Source organism: Candoia aspera, chromosome 10 (genome assembly GCF_035149785.1).
Source record: "Candoia aspera isolate rCanAsp1 chromosome 10, rCanAsp1.hap2, whole genome shotgun sequence".
NCBI classification, from domain to species: domain Eukaryota; kingdom Metazoa; phylum Chordata; class Lepidosauria; order Squamata; family Boidae; genus Candoia; species Candoia aspera.
Window position 1 is genome coordinate 17,871,068 of NC_086162.1, and position 20,627 is coordinate 17,891,694.

The window sequence follows — 20,627 nt, forward strand, 5'->3', positions numbered from 1 at the left end:
TTCGTTTAATAATTCATTTTAGTAATGTGATGTATGATCCAGGTCAGTATTATCCCAGAAGACAATCCCTGGAAAAATAGCCCAGTGCCATCAACAGGCATCCCTAAGAAGCCACAGTGACTTCATTTGCATGATGACATCATGGCACTATGTCACTTCCCTCCTTGCCTCCCCCCACCCCCAGACACCCATGGACATGGGACTTCAGAAGCAGCAAGGAAAAACCAGTAACAGTGTTGCATGCAACTTACACACTTGTTTCAGTCATTAAGCTGCAGATCTTAACTGCATCATTTGCACAGTGAAGTCCTGGCATCCATGTTTACATTTTGACATCACTGGCTACAAACACCTATGCATGCCAAACCCATTCTGACGTTCAAAGACTGGCACAGATGGATGCTAAATGGAAGAGAAACACCGGGTTGTCTTCCTCTTTGTGAATGCTCATTTCCCACGTGGTAAGGCCGGATTCCGCAATGGATGAATTCTTCAAAGGCAGGCAATATTGAAAGAAAGGAAGGGATGTGCAGCACTGAGAACGTCATGCTTGATATGCAGCCAGCGCAGAAGCAGATGCCGTGAATAGCAGCGCGGCGGGGGGCGCAGTGTATGGTCAAAAAAGTCAAGATGGCGGACATCCCTAATGTATGGGGACAGAAAAAAGCCAGGTCTCTACAAGGTGCAGCTGGAAAGCTACCAGTGGACGTGATCCGTCCAGAACCCGCCTGATCGCTTCCGGAGGGAGCCTGGAAACGTGTGAATTAGCTTTCCTTTAACGCCTACTTCTCCCGTTGCATGATAACAACCCTCACGATTCTTTCTCTACGCCGCCCGTGTTTCACCGCGTCCCCGCTGCCGCGCGGTGGCCCTGCCAGTCAGAAGCCTGCGTTTCGATTGGCTATCAGCAGCTTGGCGTGCTGGCTCCCCCACCCCCACCCCGTGGTTGCGTGTCTTGGTGCACGTGTATACGCGGCGGTGATGCGTTGGAGCCGAGGGAGGAGACGCGAGGAGCGGTTGCTCGGAGGCGCTATATTTAGCCAAGGGATCGCTGGGCTTCTCTGTTTTCGCTTACATCTTGATCGATGGGGTTTATTTTTGTTTATCCGGCGAAGAAGCCAATCGATTAGATGTAGTTTTTAGACTCGAGGGAGCGCTTTGAAAAACTCAACGCGCGCGCGCGCCAACGCACCCGCGCGCGTATATCTACCCGGCGAGCCGCGGAGAAGCCCCACAGCCTTCTCGCAAGAGGGCAGGGCAGGGCAGGGCAGGGCAGGGCAGGGCAGGGCGCGCAGGAAGCGGCAGCAGCAGCGGCGGCGGCGGCGGCGGCGGCGGGCCTCCCGTCCCCTCCCCGGGAGGCTGGATGGGGCCAGGCAGCGGTTCGCCCTGGCCGGGAGGTGGCGGCTCTGCAAAAGCTGCCTCGGAGCCCGGCGCGAGGACGGAGGCGCGGTGGCTGCTCTTGGCATAGACCCCAGGAGAAGGCAGGGGGGCCCGGGCGCGCGCGCGCTCCGCTTTGCGGACTGCACGGGGAAGGGAGGCCGCGAGCGAGCGGCCGAGGAACCCTGCCGCTGCGCCTGCTCGCCTGGCTGGCTGGCTGGCAAGATGGGCTGGGGCCGGGGGATCGGCGGAGCCGGCGCCCCGTTCCTCCTCCTCCTGCTGCTGCTGCTCGTGGCTGGGCAGCCGGGCGCCGGCCGGAGGCCCCCGAAGAGAAGATGCGCTTTGGGCTGCACCTGCACCAAGGACACGGCGCTGTGCGAGGGAGTCAAGGAGATCCCCCGCGATCTGCCCCCGAACCTCATCTCCCTGTAAGCTTTCTTTGGGCGAGGGGAGGGGGGCTTCTCTTAACCTCTCCCTGCCCATCTACTTGCTTTTTTTTTCTTTTTCTTTTTTTTTTAAACCCCCACCCCACCCCCTTGCTTAGAGGCAGCAAAAGAGCTAGCAGATCTCCTGGGTTTTTCAGGTTAAGTCTGCGTTTACCCCTCTCCCTAGGTCGAGGCTTGGGGGGCCCGAGGAAAGGAGAAATGGAAGCCCCTCCTGGACATCCCTTCTCCAAAGGGAGACTAGCTGGGCTTGCCCCCCCCCCCCGCGTTCTAAAATCTCCCACAGGGGGCCACGGTAAAGATCTGCAACCCCTGGCCTGGCACAAGCCAGGGACTTCAAAGCTGGGCTGGCCTGCAGAGTTGAGGACAACTTGGCCTGTCTCTTGGTGACCAGAGAGGCCTGGAAGTGGCTGGGTGGTGGTGGTGGGGGGGGGAAGCAGGTAAAACTGAGCTAGCAAGGGGCCACGGAGTGCATTGCTTCCCCTTGGTGAAAGCACCCATCTCTGGTGCAGCGATGGAAACCTGGTTAGCAGGGACGTGGCTGCGAAGCAATGGATTTTAACCAAGGCAACACACACATATGCACACTCTCTCCCAAATTCTGCTTGAAGCAGGCTGAAATTCTCCCCTTGACCACACATCCTCTGTCTTCTACCTTAGAGCTCACCTCCTAAAGGCAAGCTACCTTAACGGCTAGTTGCTTCCTCTGCATTTTTTTTCTCTTAATGTATTTATGGGATATCTGACAGGCAAGTTTCCAGTGCATCTTCCATCATTGTATCCCTGAGACAACAACCCTGTGAAAGAAGAGAGGCTGAGAAAGAGCAGCTGGCCCAGATTCACCCCGACTCCAGAACACAAACGTAGGGTTCCCCCATCTGGGCCTTAATCAGTACAGCACGCTGGCACTCAAAAATCAGGAAAATATGTCCATCCTGAAAAGGATGGGCATATTGTTGAAATTGGCAGCTGCACACATTCCCTCCTGCCACAATTCCCCTCCCACAAATTATTGCAGGTCCCCTGAGAAAATTAGATGCAGCTTGGCAACCCCTGTCCCCCCCACCCCGCCTTTGAAACTGAAAATACATGCTCAAGAAAGCTTGCAAGAGGGACATCTCCGTTCCCACAAATGTGCCTAATCGCTGCATAAATTCCTCCAGGTAAAGCTAGCCCCAGGGACCGCCAAGAGGAGAGTGTTCGGACTGCATCAACGGATTTGGGAATGCCGTCCGTGGCTAATTTATTCCTAGCAAGGCTACATTGGATAGTACTTGAGAGCTTCTGGCTAAGCTGGGAGGGATCTGGCTGGCCAACTCCCTTGGGCCAGGCTTTGATGCAGCTGGCTGCGTTGCTCTCCCAACCTCTCCCTCCCTCTCCCTCTCTCTCTCTCTCTGCAGGTGTCTCATTCGGTCAGGGTTCACTGAGGTCTTAGAAGGCAGCTTTCAACAGGTGCTGTCCCTCCAGCTGCTGTAAGGATCCTCTCGGTTGTGGGTGTTGTGGCGTGCGTCAAAATGTGTGTACTTGAAGTGCTCCTCAGTCCGTGTGCATGGTACAGGAGAGCCTGCCGCTGTTTTGCTACCCAGCCTCCCAGTCGCAGTCTCTTGCTGAGAAGTCCTCTGAATGTCTCTCCTTTTGTGTAATTGTGCAAATGCATATTATTTCACCTGATTCTTGGGCAAGGAAAGGGGCTGGGGTTCATTCTTTGGGCATAGGGGTGTATACACTTCTTTTCTTTCCCTTGGACTCAGTTCTTTGTGGGCCCATCATTCAGCCTCAGAAGGGCCCCCTGAGGACCTGGGGGAAGGAAGGTGAGCAGTAGTCATAATTTAAAATGTTCACGGCACGTGACTCTATTTACCTGTATATCTCAGGTCTGCAAGGTTTATAGGTCTTCCCAATCCAGCACCCTTTGCTCCTCTAGATGTGTTGGTCTGCAGCTCCTCAGATTTCCAATCAGCATAGCCTCCCAGTTGCAGTTCCATCATATCTGAATATTGGGAAATGATGGTGTATTCTCTCTGAAGTTACAATGTTAGGATTAGTTGGCGAAGTAATTTTAATTGATGCTTTTAAAAAAAAAAATCCATTCAATCATGTCCAATTCTCAGAGACTGCCTGGACAGTCCCTGCAGTTTTCTTGGCAAGTTTTTGGAAGTGGTTTGCCATTGCCTGCTTCCTAGGGCTGAGAGAGAGTGACTGGCCCAAGGTCACCCAGCTGGCTTTGTGCCAAAGGTGGGACTAGAACTCACAGTCTCCCAGTTTCTAGCCTGGTGCTTTAACCACTACACCAAACTGGCTCTAATTGATGATTGTGTGAGGTGAAAGGTCCCCTGTGCAAGCACTGAGTCATGCCTGACCCTTTGGGGGGATGCCGCTTTCGCGACGTTTTCTTGGCAGACTCTGTCGGGGTGGTTTGCCATTGCCTTCCCCAGTCGTCACCTTCCCCAGCAAGCTAGGTGCTGATTTTACCGACCTCGGAAGGATGGAAGGCTGAGTCGACCTGAATCCAGCTTCTGCTGGGATCGAACTTGGGTCGTGGGGAGAGTTTCAGTTGCAACACTGCCGCCCACAACTCTGCACCACACGAGGCTCATTATAATGATTAGGAGCACCCAATTAAGCAGTCAGCAAATTTATGTATACCTCTGTCTCTACTGATCAGTCTATGTGCAAAACAAAACCCCAAACCCTCTAAAATTATAACTGCATCAATGGCATGTTAGGAGCGATCACTCCTAGACAAGCAAAAACAGAGCATGCACTTTTTCAAAGAAGCATGTGCTGCCATGCAGAACAATTACACCATCTGAAGAGCAAAGACTCTCTAGGGCGAAAACTTCGACCTGCAGACGAACAGTGCGTTTAATCAGTTAGTTGTTTGGTGAAGCTGCCATTTCCTTATTTCAGTAGGATTCCCTGCAAAGTGAATAGACCTAGAATTGTGCTGTTAATTGATTAATGCATGAGCTTTTGTCAATTAGCGTCTTTAATAGGGCAACGCACCCCTCTCCAGTCTGTCTACTGATGGGTTGTGTTTGAACAACATATTTTTCTCAGCCAGTTACAAACCACAGTGGCTCTATTTGTGCAGCAGGCTAAGCTTGATTAGTTTTAATCTTGAGTAGGTCTTTTTAATGCCTTTGCATGTTGTACAAACTCAGCTCTTTGGATGAGTTGGAGTGTATTTTTCAAAGCTACTAAATGGCTTAATTCAATAACCAAGTAAGTTCCCATATTTATGGATTTCAGAAGTGGGCTGTGCTATTTCACTGGCTCTCACTTGTGAATTAGCATTCCTGGGAGCATAAGCATATATAGGCTACTCCTATGGCATGCACTTTAGGCGCGAAGATTACTGCAGATGCTGACTGCAGTCAGGAATTCAGAAGATGTTTAATTCTTGGGAGGAGAGCAATGACAAATCTCGATCAAATAGTTAAGAGCAGAGACATCACACTGACAACAAAGGCCCGCATAGTTAAAGCAATGGTGTTCCCCGTAGTAACATATAGCTGTGAGAGCTGGACCATAGGGAAGGCTGAGCGAAGGAAGATCGATGCTTTTGAACTGTGGTGTTGGAGGAAAATTCTGAGAGTGCCTTGGACTGCAAGAAGATCCAACCAGTCCATCCTCCAGGAAATAAAGCCAGACTGCTCACTTGAGGGAATGATATTAAAGGCCAAACTGAAATACTTTGGCCACCTAATGAGAAGACAGGACAGCCTGGAGAAGATGCTGATGCTAGGGAGAGTGGAAGGCAAAAGGAAGAGGTGCCGACCAAGGGCAAGGTGGATGGATGATATTCTAGAGGTGACGGACTCGTCCCTGGGGGAGCTGGGGGTGTTGACGACCGACAGGAAGCTCTGGCGTGGGCTGGTCCATGAAGTCACGAAGAGTCGGAAGCGACTAAACGAATAAACAACAACATGGCATGCATAGTATGTGCTCATCCTATGAATGAGAGTTTTTGATTATCTACAGATGAACATGTGCCTGTTTTTAAACTGGTAAAGCATTGTAGCTACCCATTGTACTGGGAGGAATGCTGATTTAAAAAATGCCTTCTTTCCCATTTGCATCCTAGGAGACAGTAATTGGCAAAGCAATAGTGGTTTGTTGTTGTTTTTTACCAGTGAGATGCCTACTAATCTTGGGCATTTAGGGTCTGGAAGCCTCCCAATCCTGTGTGTATATTCGGATAGGACCTGATTTAAATATACCGTGCAGAGAAAGACATTTACTCAAGACTTTCTTTGTTGTCCCATCGAGCGCTCCAAAACTGATCCCTGAGGTTGAAAAACTGATTTTTTTTTAAAGCTGAGTCTATATGGACTCTGACTCATGGCTAGACCGAGGGAAATTTTAGGCAGGAAACAGATCACTTCTACAATCTGGGTTTCATGGTTTTAGAATGTGTTAGCTGAGTATAACCCCCTTTTTATTTGTATGTGTGTTATGTTTTAGAAGTAAAAATGCTCAAATGAACATCTGTAAATATTTTTAGCCCAGCCAGTTGCTGATGGATTATAAAGGGGGAGCAGGGGATGAGGACAATGATGAGGATGCTTGACAGAACTTGGCAAGCAGTGCCACCTTTAGTGGACTGCAATGCACACCGTCTTGTCCCAGACTCTACCAGGCCCTGGGTGCTGCTTTCCAGACCACTGGGCCTCCATGGCTGTTGGGCCCCTGACATCTGCCCTGCAGTCTGAACCTGACTACGTGCCCCCCAATTGCAGAAAGGGCTGTGGGGAACTGTATGTGCATTAGAACTTACTACTTGCCAGCTTTAATCCCTGTCTTGCTGGGCCATCCCAGAGTAGATGTTGCAAGGCTTGATGCCCTCAATGCCTCCCCAACTCTGGCTCCTCTCTAGCCAGCAGCCGGGACTCCCAGCCTTTTGCTTCCAAGACCCCTAGAATAGGGAGTCTTCTGATCCTTCCATCCTGCAATACTCCTAGTTGGTCAAAGTGCTGTCGTTCTTCATAGAGGTGGTGTTTCCTTTAGGAACCCAATAAGTGGCTGTTCCTCCTTTGCATTTCTTTCATCTGACCAGCTTGCCTGCTTTTCCCCCAACCTTCTTCCCCATTAGCTTGATCACTTACAACTCCCTGGAACTGATCGGGGACGATGCTTTTGTGGGACTTGTACATCTGGAATATCTGTAAGTGTGCAACAGCGGTGGGTTTGAGAAAAGAGGGGCAGGTACATTGGGGGGGACCAGGGTGGGGTGGCACTGGGAACTTGCCAAGGCTCAGTGTCTCAGACAAGGACAGGATAGCATGGCTTCTTCCAGTGTGATGGAACAGCCACCCTCATCCATCCAATCCAGCAAGGGCTATGGCGAGGGTTGATCGAGTCCCAGTCTTATCAACATCTGGGCTGCTATATGTTGCAGATAAGATGCAGAGACTACAGCTCATAAAGAGGTGGGCTTGTTGGGTTTGAAGACTGATTAGTATCTATGGAATGATATGCTGGAATTGTATAAGACTGAAAGTCCCCAGGAGGGGAATATATCTATAGCAAGACTTTTTTTTTTAATCCATTCAATCATGCCTGATTCTTGGAGACTGCCTGGACAAGTCCCTGCAATTTTCTTAGCAAGGATTTTCGGAAGTGGTTTGCCATTGCCTCCTTCCTAGGGCTGAGAGAGAGGGACTGGCCCAAGGTGACCCAGCTGGCTTCTTTGCCTAAGGCAGGACTAGAACTCATAGTCTCCTGGTTTCTAGCCTGGTGCCTTAACCACTAACCAAACTGGCTCTAAGAGTAAGATATGCAGTCAGCTAATTCCGAAAAGCCCTTTCCTTTAATCATGAAACTTTCATTCCAACATCTGGAAGGTTAGACACTGCAGATTCCAGATTTAGAGCCAATTTGCATTTTGTTGTGCATGCTTCTTTACTTGTTAGATTAAGATGCTGCCTTTCCTCCAGAAGCAAAAGACAAGGTACATAGCACTGGCCCTCCCTGAGTTGAGAAAGCTTGCCTGACCCAAGTTCCCCCATGAGCTGAGGATGGATGTGATCCCTGGACTTAGTCCAATGTCTTACCCGCTGCCCCATTCCTTTTGCTCTCTCTCCGTACTGAGACCTACAAGGTCTTCTCCTACTTGCCAGGTTCATCGAACAAAACAGACTGGAAGCCATCTCCAAGAACGCCTTCAGAGGCCTGAAGAACCTTCTCCATCTGTGAGTACTTCGTGGACACCTTCCTAGTTCCAGTTTGGACTTGGAGTTCTTACAGTTTACCACACAATCTCACTTGGTATTTTTTAATTAGATTTTTTAAATTCAGCCGTTACGTTTGGTCAACTCAAAGTGACATACGTACTTAATGGTCCCACTTCTTATTTTCCCCAAACCAACAACGACTCTGTTGGGCTGAGAGAACAGGGCAGCCTAAAGTCACCCAGCCAGCTTTCAGGCCTACAAGAAGACTAGAACTTGCCATCTCCTCGTTTCTAACCCAGCAGCTTAGCCACATACATACCATACTGGCTCTCACTTCCAAATACCACCACCACCACCATCAGTCTTCATATTTGCTGGCCAATCACCATATGCTTTATTTAGTCCAACTCCTGTTTGTCAAAACAATACTATCCACATCTTTTTTTCTTCCCTTCTTGCAATAAGCATAAATTTTCACTGAAATAATCTGGGTTTGGGCTGCAGCTCTTCAGATGACATGCCTTGATTCCCATATCATGCCCGGTTAATAAAACTAGGTTTTACTCTCCATAATGGCCATGTTCATATTAAACTCAGAGTATGCAAAACAGTAGTAACGTGCAACACTCAAGAATCAAAGGCCAAAAGATGCTTCGGAGTGTGCAGGGGCACACACATAGCAACCAGATATGACTTTTCCCAGGATTGTGTGTCAGCTGCATTAAGTTCCAGACAGGTGCTACATTTGAACCTGCCCACCAGCCCCTTCTTGGAAGCACCTTTTTGCCTTCAGGTTCAAAGGGTTTCATAGGGCTACAAACTACCTTAAGACTTCATGTTGGGTCTGGATTGAGTCCAAATCTGCAGGATGCAGTGTTCACAAAGCCCCGCTCCCTTTTGTACATGAGTTCACAAAGCCGTTCTTTAGCATCCTTGAAGTGGATTCACCCAACACACCCATTTGCCTGCAGTTTGCAAACCCCCATTGCTGGCTTCACTTCATCTATTCAGTCAGATCCAAACAAAGCTTATTATGGTTCAGTGCAGTGTTTCCCAGATTTGGCCATTTCTGGATGTGTGGACTTCAATTCCTAGAATTCCCCAGCCAGTGTGACCCTTGCTGAGCCTTCTGGGATTTGAAGTCCACCCATCTGCAAACTGCAAAAGTGGAACACTGGTGTAGTGCAATGTGTTTCCTCCAACCTGCGTATGCCTCATTGGCACTTTAGCCTCAGACTGCAAACACTTTGCTTGGCCCAGATCCCCTTATTGTCTCAAACACTCCTTCATTTGCCAACATGCAACACACGGCGTGTTCCCAGACCTGCCAACTTCCTTTAAGTACATTGTTTTTCCTTTCCATTCTCACAGGAATTTAGCCAACAACAACTTGCAGACCTTACCGAGGCACCTCTTCCGAGGCTTGGATTCTTTGACTTCAGTGTAAGTTGTGGGTCCAGGAAAAGAAACAGGGGTATGATTTTGGATACAGAGGATGGTGTTACTCAGCCTCCTGTCCACAGCTGGTCAGGAGTGCAATCAAAGGACACAGGGCCTTGCGTATAGAATCCAAACAAACAGCTGAATATCACACATCCCAGTGGGCTGGAGATTATATGTCAGCTGTCCAGTGGCTTTTAAATGGCTTGGACCACAACTCCCCATCACCCAAAGGAGCATAAAAATTGTAGTCCATTATACCTGGAGGGTACTAGGTTGGAGAAACTTGATACCTAATCTCAATCCATACATCCTATTGGAAGGGAATGAAATATTGGGGGTTTCCTTGCTATGCTGCTTGGTACAAAGACCTCCATCGTTTAAAACCAAGGACAGTTTTTAAACAGGTTAGTTTCCATGCTTGCCATGAAAGAGGTGGATATGAACACAAAAGGATTGGAAGTGTAGCTCCAAAGTGTAGCTTTTGTGAGCTTTTGTACTAGGTTGATTTAACAAAGATTTTTACAAAGAAAATAGAAGCCCACCAAAAATTGTATCACCAAATTTTGATGGCCCAACCTGAAGATTCTCACAGGGTTGCCTATGGTTTGAGGGCTGCACATTCCCCATTTCTGGCTTAGAGGAAGAAGACAAGGGTGTGAATTGTGGCAAGAAAGAGATGGGCTGGCAAAAGAATTAACCAACCCTCCCCCAAGTACCTGAAGCATGGAAAGACATCCCCCCATCACGTGAAGCTGGCCCTGGGTGAACATTGTGCAGCCACCCTGCACTCCTGGTGGTCACCAACCAACTTCATTCTCAACAGGGACTTGCGGGGAAATGCTTTCCACTGTGACTGTAAGTTGAAATGGCTGGTGGAATGGTTGAGCCACACCAACGCCTTGGTGGAACCCATCGAGTGCCACTCGCCGGCTGAGCTGAACCGCACAAATCTCAGTGAACTGCGCCCTGAAGGTTTCAACTGCATCACCACTGGTATGTTACCCTTTGTCCTGTGGGTTCCCTCCAGCGAGGAAGGACTGCCAGCCCTGCCATGAATCAAAGGTGGGGGGAGCTGCCTCAGTCAGCAAGTTTTACTATCCTGGAAGTGTCAGCCAAATGGGTTAGCTATTTGCTTTGTTTTAATTATAGTTTTCCTAATGGGGAGAAGACAGGTATTTGTTGGATATTGTTGCTCTTATCTTTGTGTATATATTGCTGTTCTGTTTATAGGGCATTTTCTGTCTCGAGTACCAAAAAAGACTTAGTTGACATTGGATTCTAGGTCTTTTGACTTGCAGGGAGAGGATCTATCTGCAGGTTTGATTCAAGCATCCAGACATCTTGGCTTGACGCCCTTCTCCTTATTTAGAGAATTTACAGCCATGGAAATGGAAGAAGTTTGAATTAAACATAAGGGACAGCTAGAAAGATTATAGATTTGTCAGTGATCAAATGAAAGCGGTTTGCGATGTGTGAGTACTTACCAAGCTCCTATCTCACTAAGGAACGTGGCAGTTCCAATCTAAATTAGGGGCATCCTTCAGATGTGTTGGAGAATCCCACAGATTCTGGGAGTTGAAGTCCCATTCAAGTACATCTGGTGGCCAGCAGAACGTAGACCGAGGTTGCGTAGATTGTGGTGTCTTTTTCCCAGCCTTCTCTTCACTTTACCCTGCAAACTGGCTGATCATGCTGAAGTCAGTGTTTGCTTCAATTCACAATATGCCCACTTTAATTCAACAACTTTGGATGTTTTGAATGGCTGAGAAGTGGGTCTTAGGAAATGTGCTCTTCCCTATGTGGTCTGATCTGTTCCATGGTATGTCATGCATTGTGCTGGTGATCCTTATCTTCAAAGTCTTCAAGAGAGGATTTAATATCCCAGGAGGAGGTGGGAGAAGTCTATGCAAGGACAGTGATTATCACAATAATCACATGCCACATTTATTTCTGGAGGTCTTATTCCCTTGAATGCTGGGTGCTGAAGGTTGGTGGTGAAAAGCTTAATTGTTTTCATGGCCTACTGATGAGCATCTCACAGACATCTGGTTGCCAATGTTGGAAGCAAGATTCTGGATTAGATGGACTCACAACTTTTGTTAGTCTGAAAGCTGAATTTGGCTTTTGAGGATTGTGCTGGGGGATGAAGTTCCAAGAAGTGGAAAAGACCAGTACAAAAACCTAAATTTGGCTCCTTGTTGCATTAAAAATTGCAATTCAGTAGCAACTTCAGGGCAGGCTTGAAGGCCCATCTTGAGGTTTGCAAGGCAGTGCATGGAACCTAGGCTTGCAGATGCTCCTCCCTTGCTCTGAGCTGACCCAGCAGGATTCATCATTGTGAATCAGCCATAAGGCGTAGCAAAAGGAAACAGAGTGAGCAGATAAAGATGTGCTGCATGGGACATTTAAAAACAGCATTGGCCCTTGCAGAAATGCATTTATTGATTAATTGCATTCCAGGCTGCCAACTGAGCTTCCCTTCCCTGAATATTTGAAGGCAACAGAGGATTGCAAGATTCCACCCCTGATCTAATGCTAATTTCCACCTTCCTTCCCGCAGAACTTGTTCTCTTTGATACTTTGCCAGAGCAATCGCTTTCGGTAGAAACATTCATCTACCACGGAGAAGAAAATTTGGTGATTGCGCAGCCCTTTACTGGACGTTGCAACTTCTTGGAGTGGGACCACGTGGCTGGGAGATTTCACAGCTATGCCTATATCAATGGTAAGAAACACAGAGACACGCAACACACACACTTTTCTTTGGCCAGCATTACTAGGTGAAAACATTGCCTTTGCCATTCATCTTCAGAAACACAGAGTGGCTAAGATTCAGCAGCACCAAATGACACCACATAATGAATAAGATGCTCCCTTCTCCACCCTTTCATGCCCATCAACCTTTTCTGTGGTTTGTAGGACATCAAGCTGTGGCTCGTATTTTTTCATTCCAAACCTTTCCTTGACATCCCCAGAACCTCGCTGCACCACTGCCATTTGATAGCAAAATGAGGGGCACAAGTCCCCACTGAGGTTTGGGCAGAAAGAAATAACAGGACGCTACTGGAAGAGTTTGTCACACCTCAAAAGCAAATAGATCCCTCTCTGAATTGTCTTAAAACTGAGTTGGTAGGGAGGAAACAGGATACCAAGTAGAGTTTACTTGCAGGACATGACGTTCTCGTCTCATCTTCTGCAGACTTTGCCTGCCCAGAAGTTTTGAGAGGAGCAGTACAGATTCCAATTGTGATGTCTTGATTAATAAATGTAACTAGTTAATGGCAGTTAATAAGTAGATAACTAATGTGAGAGGGATTCCAGCATCCCATTTCAGTGACTCCATCTTTCTACTTCTCAGGTTCTTCCACAGTGGTCTGCAAACCCTTGGTGATTGAGGGTGAGCTCTTTGTGGTTGTGGCTCAGCTCTTCAAAGGGTCACACATCTATAAACGACATGCAGCGACAGGACAGTTCCTGCACACCCAGGTCATCGAGAGCTCACGCATCCGCAAGCCCAATGACATTGAGGTCTTCCGAGTGGAGGGGGACTGGTATTTCATCATGGCTGACAGTTCCAAGGCTGGCTCCACCACACTCTACCGGTGGAACGGCCACGGCTTCTACTCCCACCAGTCCTTGCATTCTTGGTACCGTGACACAGATGCTGAATTTCTAGAGATTGCAGGCAAGCCCCACCTCATCTTGGCCAGCAGCTCCCAGCGACCTGTTGTCTACCAGTGGAACAAGCAGCAATTTGTGCGCCGTACCGACATTCCTGATATGGATGATGTCTATGCTGTCAAGCATTTCAAGGTCAAGGAGGACGTGTACATTTGTCTGACACGCTTCCTTGGCGATTCCAAGGTGAGGTTGGAGGCAGGGGATGGCAGTCAATATTGTGCGTGCTTCACTGGGGTCACACGTTACACGGAGCTCTAAGATGGTTTGCTCACAACCTCCAGAAGTGTGGCTCCTTTGGCTTAGTATGCTGGGTGAATCCAAGCACCGTGGCTTGCAAATCAGAGGTTATAGCTGAGCATATTGTAGGCCTTAGGACAGTACGGCTTGTTCAAGTAAACTTGATGCAGTTATGAACTGTGGGAGGATGTATTTGTGCTTGGGGAAGACTATTGCTTGCTTTGGTCTGCTGCCCATAAAAAACATGTCTCAGTGAGAAGCTCAAGCTATTAACATAGATGACCTGAAGGCCAGACAGATCTAGGAGTGCCCTCCCGATGCGCTGGATGTCAATTCCCTTAATTCCCACCCATCGTTAGGAAAGTCTACAATAGTTGAAACAACAGATGGAGCCAGCTGCTCAGAATACCAAGGTTCCCACCCCACCTCCTTGTTGGAAGACTTTAAACCAGACTGGACAACCATCAATTAACCCGTAGGTCTGGGTTCCTGCATTAAGCAAGAGCTCGCCTTTGTTGGCTTACACAGCCTCACTCAAATGTACAAATCTGTAGTGTTTGGTAGGGCAAGGTGGAACCTTGTCTTAGCTCCTGACCAGCGCAGATTTGGTGGCCATTATGTCACAGGTTACCAATGGTATTGGGAATACACAAGCAGAGCCAGATGAAGCAGTGACAAATTGAACGAACAGTAAATAGCGCATACATATGTACATGGTGGTCCAAAGATTAAGCCATCTGCAGTTGGAGTGCCCACCATTGTACACCAGTTTAGTTTTAGCCTAGTAAGAAGATGGATGCAGGTTATGCCTGGTCCTTTCTCTTCAGGCTCAAAGCAAGCTCAAGATACCGCCTTCCCACTGTAAGGTTGGGAGATGGGGGAGTTAGGTTATTTACCTCAAATTCACCTTTGCTCTCTTTGCTGAGCTTAGACTATAAGGCTTCCAGGCAGAAATTCTGTGACTTTAATGAGTTCCTACATTAAGTACATTAAGTCTACACTTTAATGGTTCTCGCTAGGCCTGAGCCCAGGGGAAGAGAAAATGCCAAAATATATGGTTCATTCTTGGCTCAATCAAATCTAGCTTATTGGGCCAAGATAAATCTGAACCACCTTTTTCTTTTCCAATGTGTGATTGGTTAAGAATCAGGTAGACTGCTCATTAAGAAATAAATGAAATCTCTCTGCATGGTTGGCCCATTTTTTTTCACTGTCCAGAGGAGCTTTGCAACTGGACTTACATTAGGTTCTTTTCTCCCCTAATGACACTCACATCCTTATAAGACTTGCTGTTGTCTTAGCCGCAGCAGAGACTGCTCTGCGGTTGCGCACCTGCACACCATTTTACTGAAACCATCTTCAAGAAATTGCACTCAAGGCATGTTCTGCTCTCCGCAGGTGATGCACTGGGACGGTTCCATGTTTCGAGATGTCCAGCAGATGCCTTCTCGTGGCTCCATGGTCTTCCAGCCCTTGAGCATTGCCGGGTATCGCTATGCCTTCCTAGGCAACGACTACTCCTTCAGCAAAGTCTACCGCCATGACCCCATCACGGGGCTCTTCGCGCACTTCCAGGAACTCAACACCCAGGCCCCGCGTTCCTTTGCCCACCTCAACGTTGACAAACAAGACTTCCTGATCGCCTCCAGCTTCAAGGGCAAGACGCATATTTACCGCCATGTCATCATTGATCTGAGTGCCTGAGCCTGGAGACAGTGGGGTTGGGGGGCAGCAAGGGTAGGAGGCAGCTACCACAGGGAGAGGGAGAGGAAGCGCAGGAGCAGCCAGCCAGCTCCTGGAAGGTGCAGTACCAGAGGCAACCACAAGGGGGACAGCACTGGAAGCAGATGCTGTTGAGGTGCACTTCTCCAGTGGCGCCAGGTAACAGCTGGCCAGCAGGTGGGAGTTAGGTGACTTAAGAGCCATAATCAATCACTAGCAAATGCAAGGAGTGGCAGCAGCAGTCAGCAGAATTTTTTTTCTTTTTGGCCTGCCAAATGATGATAAGCTGATGCTGCCGTTGCTGGAAAGGGCAGATAGCTTGCAGCTTTGCAGTGGGGCTAATTCAGAAACCCTCACCAATAAGGCACTTAAGTTTTGGAGAGAGAAATCCTCTCCACAATGGCTCAGAATCTCATTGCCAACTCATCCTTTTCCCCCACTTTTCATTTTAAATATCATTTCTGTTCGTAACAAGGATGAGGGTGATTCAGTTGGATTTCCCCTTCCCCTTTAATGGATCCCTGGAAACTTTTGTTTGTTTGGCTTATTTTGCCTGCTTGCTTGTTTGGCTATGTTTTCTTTTGAAAACATTTTTTTTTAAATTGTGCAATCATGCATAAGATAGCTGGAACCAGTCCTATGCATGCCTGTTGAAAAAGCAACTACCGCTTATGGCTGGATTCACACAACGCAACAGAGCCAGCTAAAATGGATAGCTTGTGATTTAGTTTTTGAGGATCTTAATCTATTGCACAATCCAGGCCATGATGTTAAGCCATCATATGGTTTATTTGGCTATCCCAGGTGGAGGACACAGGGTGTTGTGTGAACACAGCCAAAGAATCTTGGAGCACCTTTAAATGTATTACGGTATAAGCTTTGTACGTTATACTTCCCTAGGAATAAGCCCCATTGAGCTTAACTGGGGTTAACAGCTTAGCCAATAGGTACTGGCCTGCCTCCCAGTCAGTCATGGTGGGAGGCTGCACAAGCCTTTAACTGAGATAGACTACATCTTCCCATGAATATTTTCCTACATTCAGCAGAAGCAGATCTAAATCATGTAACAGTTACAGGTAGTCCTCGACTTATGACCACAATTGGGACCAGAACTTTGGTCACTAAGCGATGTGGTCAAGTTGACCATGCTTGCTTTTATGGCCGTGTTTGCCATGGTCATTAAGCAAATCATGTGGTTGTTAAGTGAATCTGGCTTCCCCCCATTGATTTTGCTTGTTGGAAGCTGGCTGGGAAGGTCGCAAATGGCGATCTCGTGACCCTGGGATGCTGCAACTGTCATAAATACATGCCAGTTACCAAGAGCCCAAATTTTGATAATGTGACCATGTGGACGCTGTGACATAAGCAAGCAAGCGACATAACTTACAACCGGTCATAAGTGTGAGGACTGATTGCAAGTTACTTTTTTCAGTGCCATCGTAAATTCAGATAGTCATTAAACGAATGGTTGTAAGTTGAGGACTACCTATACAGTCATCTCCTGGTTGCATTCAATATGTTTTAATGGTCGTTTTCTATCTTCCAGTTTAAGGATGTATAAACATGATGTTAGGCATCAGACTATGTCAGGGAAAGACATGACTGAAGCACAAGCTTAGCGTTAAGCACACAAGGGATCCCCGAAAGTCTTGATCAGCCGGGAGGAGGGCTTGCGTGGGAGAGAGCAAGTAATATAAGAGACGCTTGGACTCATTGATAGAACAGGCAGACGGAAAGCATTCTGGACAGAACTGTCAAGGTGGACTTGCAAGGAATACAGTTCGGCATTTATTTTTAAGCTGTAAATAACCACCATGTTACTCAGAGTCATCGAACCTCCAGGAGTGGGAAATACTGAACAATGAGGAAAAGACCCCAACGTGTCTTCCCCTCACAGGACTTGGAAAGACACAGCTCAGGCAGAAAATACATCATGTGAGGTCTCTTCAGAAGGACAGGCTGATTTCTTCTTTGTGATACAGAATCCCACATACAATACATTGTAAATAAAAGACAATATATTGTTGGTGGGCTCACGGGCGTTCAAACTTGTCCCTGCTTTCCAAATGCCCAAGGAAGCACGTGTAGATGATCTGCAGAGCCAAAGGGAGGAAGGAAGAGCCCCTGGCCTTGAAATGACAACTGGAATAAACCCACCATCATTTTCATGCAGGCTCTTTGCAACTGTAGAAGCACCGAAAAACTGGGTTGAGCACTGAGCTGAAAAATGTAGCATAGCTGATTCGACATTACGTTAAACCACAGCTTCTTTAACCATGATCTATTGAATAAGCCACAATTGGCAGGGTTGGCCCAGGAGGATAAGCCAGAAACTGAGCAAGCCATATTCTCAGTAGTCCTCACTTAATGGCCATTTGTTCAGTGACAGTTCAGACTTACAACAGTGCTGAAAAAACCAACTTACAACCGATACTCATATGACCTCACAGCGTTCCCACAGTCATGAGATCATGATTTGGGCACTGGGCAACGAGTTCGCATTTATGATTGTCGCAGCATCCTGTGATTGCCATTTTTGACCTTCCTGGCTGGCTTCTGGCAAGCAAAATCAATGGGGAACGGTGTGATTCACTTAACCATGTGATTCACTTAATGGCACCACAAAAAGTGTTGTAAAATTGGATTGGATTCACTTAATGACCACTTCGCTTAGCAACTGAAATTCTGTTCTCAATTGAGGTCGTTAAGCGAGGACTACCTGTAGTATGGTGTAGTGGACCAAGTCAGCATAGGCTACATGTTTCTGATTTTCTGCATAGTACAGCCCAGAACTGGTTTATTTAGAAATCAGAGTTAAGCAAACAACTTACTACAAAGCAAATCTTCTGGTTGCCAGGCAATTCCATTGCAATGTAAAGTAGTGTGTGTGTATACACACACATACAATACATACATACACACTATATACACACACACTATACATACATACACATTGTGTGTGTGTGTGTGTGTGTGTGTTTTCCCCCTGGAGCATCGGACACGCTTTACTCCAAAACCTTCCTGGCAGAGCTGGGGAATCTACCAATTTCCACAAAGCAGCAAGATTTTATTACATGAAACAGAGGCAAGAACAGATCAGCTGTTTGGGGGCCCAAGGCCACAGGCCCCTGGCTTATTGATCAAGGGGAGAGCCATTCCACCAAGGAGGCTCAGGGCTGGTGGCATCACCGCTAGGAGCTCCATCTCGATTCAGCATTCGCTGGTTCCTCCTAGAAGAAGTGGGTGAGAAAACCAGAGAACGAGACACATTTTAGGCAGGATGAACAGCATACTTTTCCCCTTGCCCCACATAAAAGGTTGACGTGTGAGACAGGGAGGGCAATCCCCATTCACACTGAATCCACCGCAGCACCCAAAACGGTTCTCTTACCTTGAAGGGCACGTTTTGATGCCACGTTGACCTGCATGCTGGATGGGAAAGGACATCAGGTTATGGATGCTAGAGCCAACCTTTGCATCCACCTCATTTTAGGAAATGAGATTCAGGCTTGCTCTCGCCCCAAACGAGGAGCATGCAACCCAAGTAACTCTAACCAGAGGCCATCCCTTCCCGTCCATCCAGACGTGCCCCGTGGCTGCTTTTGGAAAAGGTCTCCTACCTGCTGCTGCTCCTCCTCCTGGGCTTGCATTTGCACTTTCCACCTGGTGGGGGGAATGACAACAATTAAAGCAAGAAAAGGTGGGGCAAAATCACCCAGGTCAGCTGATTCAGCATAAGGCAGCATAGTAGGCAGGAAATTCAGCTTCAGTCCCCACCTCCTCCTGGGATGGCTGGAGAACATCTAATAGGAAGCAGGAGGACCACCGTGTTGCAATACGGGCTAGGTGGAGTCTCATTCCACAGAAGGTTCTGCTGCAACTCTTAAACAAGCTTTGCATGTGGAAGATATTGACCAGATTCAAATCTCAGGTTAAGCCATAAATCATAGTTTACAATCCATAATGGCTAAGCTAAAACCAAGTGATCTACATCATGGTATGGTGGCAAATGTGAATCCAGGTGCAGGGAGTCAGCCCTGTAAGAGACTGCTGAACTCTCAGCAGCCTTAGCCAGGCATGTCCCTTGAAGAGGGATCCTGGGAGTTGTAGTTCAAACCACCTGGGGGTCATGGATCCCCCATCTCTGCTCTAAAGGAAGGGGGTTAGCTAGAAAGTGACCACAAAGGTCTCTTCAAAGCCTGGCTCTCATGGGAAGTACACTTCTGTTTCATTGCCAGTGATTTCACTAGAGGGGTTCCTATGATTAGGCCGAGGGAGGAAACCAATTCAGGTCATAGATGCTGGAAGATACCTGTAGTAATCCTACCACCTCTGGTTCTTAGCTCTCCTCCCTCTCTTTTGAAGGAGAGAGCTATGTATTTCACCCAGCCAGTCATGACCACCCTAGTGTAACTTCCTAACCTATTGTGGTGACGGGACATTGTGTTTAAACAAGAGTTAGTCCTTCATCTCAGGTAGTTAAATGTCTTGGGGTGGGTGTATATCTATCTAAAGCATTTACATCCCACGCTGCAGCCTGAAAGGCTTACAGGTCCAATTACTTTTTAAAAATAGCAGACCTCTTTTTAGTTGGACAACTGTAAATAAATAGAGAGAGAAGAAGCATGCACAAAAGGAAAAAGGAATGGGGAGGGCAAGGGAAAAACAGACAACACAAAAACTATTTCATTCAACAGGTCAGAAGGGAGTGATATGAGTGAGTACTTCCACACAGGGGGATCACCATAAAATAGTTTGAAACTTCAATTGGGAAAGGATATTTATTTTACTGGGGGAAGAATTCGATTCTAAACATACATTAAAAACAATACAACCCTGAAATGTCTTCCTTATTAAGAGCTAGACCAAAAGGACTCAACACAGATAGCATCTCCCCAGGCTCCCTGAACCGTTGTTTCCACTTACTCAGAAGGATAATAATTCCCAGAAAACACAGAATGCCTGCACAGATCAAACCACCAATACGGAGCGAATCCCAATCTAAAACAGAAAGGAGACCATTGAGTCTTGTTTAGATTACTGGCAAAGTCTGTCTTGCTAATTTCAATACTACCCACTTCGCTAGAAAAAGTGGGGTGAAGACGGCTTTCCCCCTTGGCTGAAGAATTCTGGTTGGCTTAAGAAAGAAACAGTTTGTGTTAATGGACTATTTCATGCAAAGGAAAAGATAACATTATCGAAAGAGAGACATACAAAATAGGCCACATGAGTATATGGATGTGGGAAAGAGTCTATTATGGGGTACAATCTTTCTACATACTGTTTCCTCCTTTTTATAAACAAACACCCTACTTCTTCCACCACCACCCGTTAGAACCCTGCTGAGAATTATATATACTTACCATAACAAAAGGGGCTCTTTTTATCTGGATAAAGGAAAAGAAAGATAATCAACACTCTATACCTGGGATCTGCAACTCCAGTTTGGTACATAGCAAGAGATTCGAAAGGTTTCTTCCAAATGCATTCAGCAATTTTTGTTTAAAATGCTGTAGCAGAAAATGTTGACTCACAAGGGTATGAACCA

At 47.3% G+C, this 20,627-nt stretch overlaps 1 protein-coding gene and 1 long non-coding RNA gene across 2 annotated transcripts; one reads left to right on the forward strand and one right to left on the reverse strand.

Moving 5' to 3' along the window:
* The first annotated feature begins 1,401 nt into the window (after positions 1–1,401).
* Positions 1,402–16,208, forward strand: LGI4 (leucine rich repeat LGI family member 4). The gene is made up of 9 exons (XM_063312176.1): positions 1,402–1,805; positions 3,221–3,292; positions 6,916–6,987; positions 7,943–8,014; positions 9,368–9,439; positions 10,263–10,432; positions 12,000–12,164; positions 12,798–13,303; positions 14,756–16,208. The coding sequence occupies exons 1-9, from the start codon at positions 1,603–1,605 to the stop codon at positions 15,059–15,061; spliced, it is 1,638 nt and encodes a 545-aa protein (XP_063168246.1). The 5' UTR covers positions 1,402–1,602; the 3' UTR covers positions 15,062–16,208.
* A 1,917-nt stretch (positions 16,209–18,125) lies between these two features.
* On the reverse strand, positions 18,126–18,691 carry LOC134503414 (uncharacterized). The gene is made up of 2 exons (XR_010068539.1): positions 18,471–18,691; positions 18,126–18,309 (listed from the first exon to the last, which is right to left on the reverse strand). It is a non-coding gene; the product is annotated as an uncharacterized LOC134503414 (long non-coding RNA).
* Positions 18,692–20,627: the final 1,936 nt, after the last annotated feature.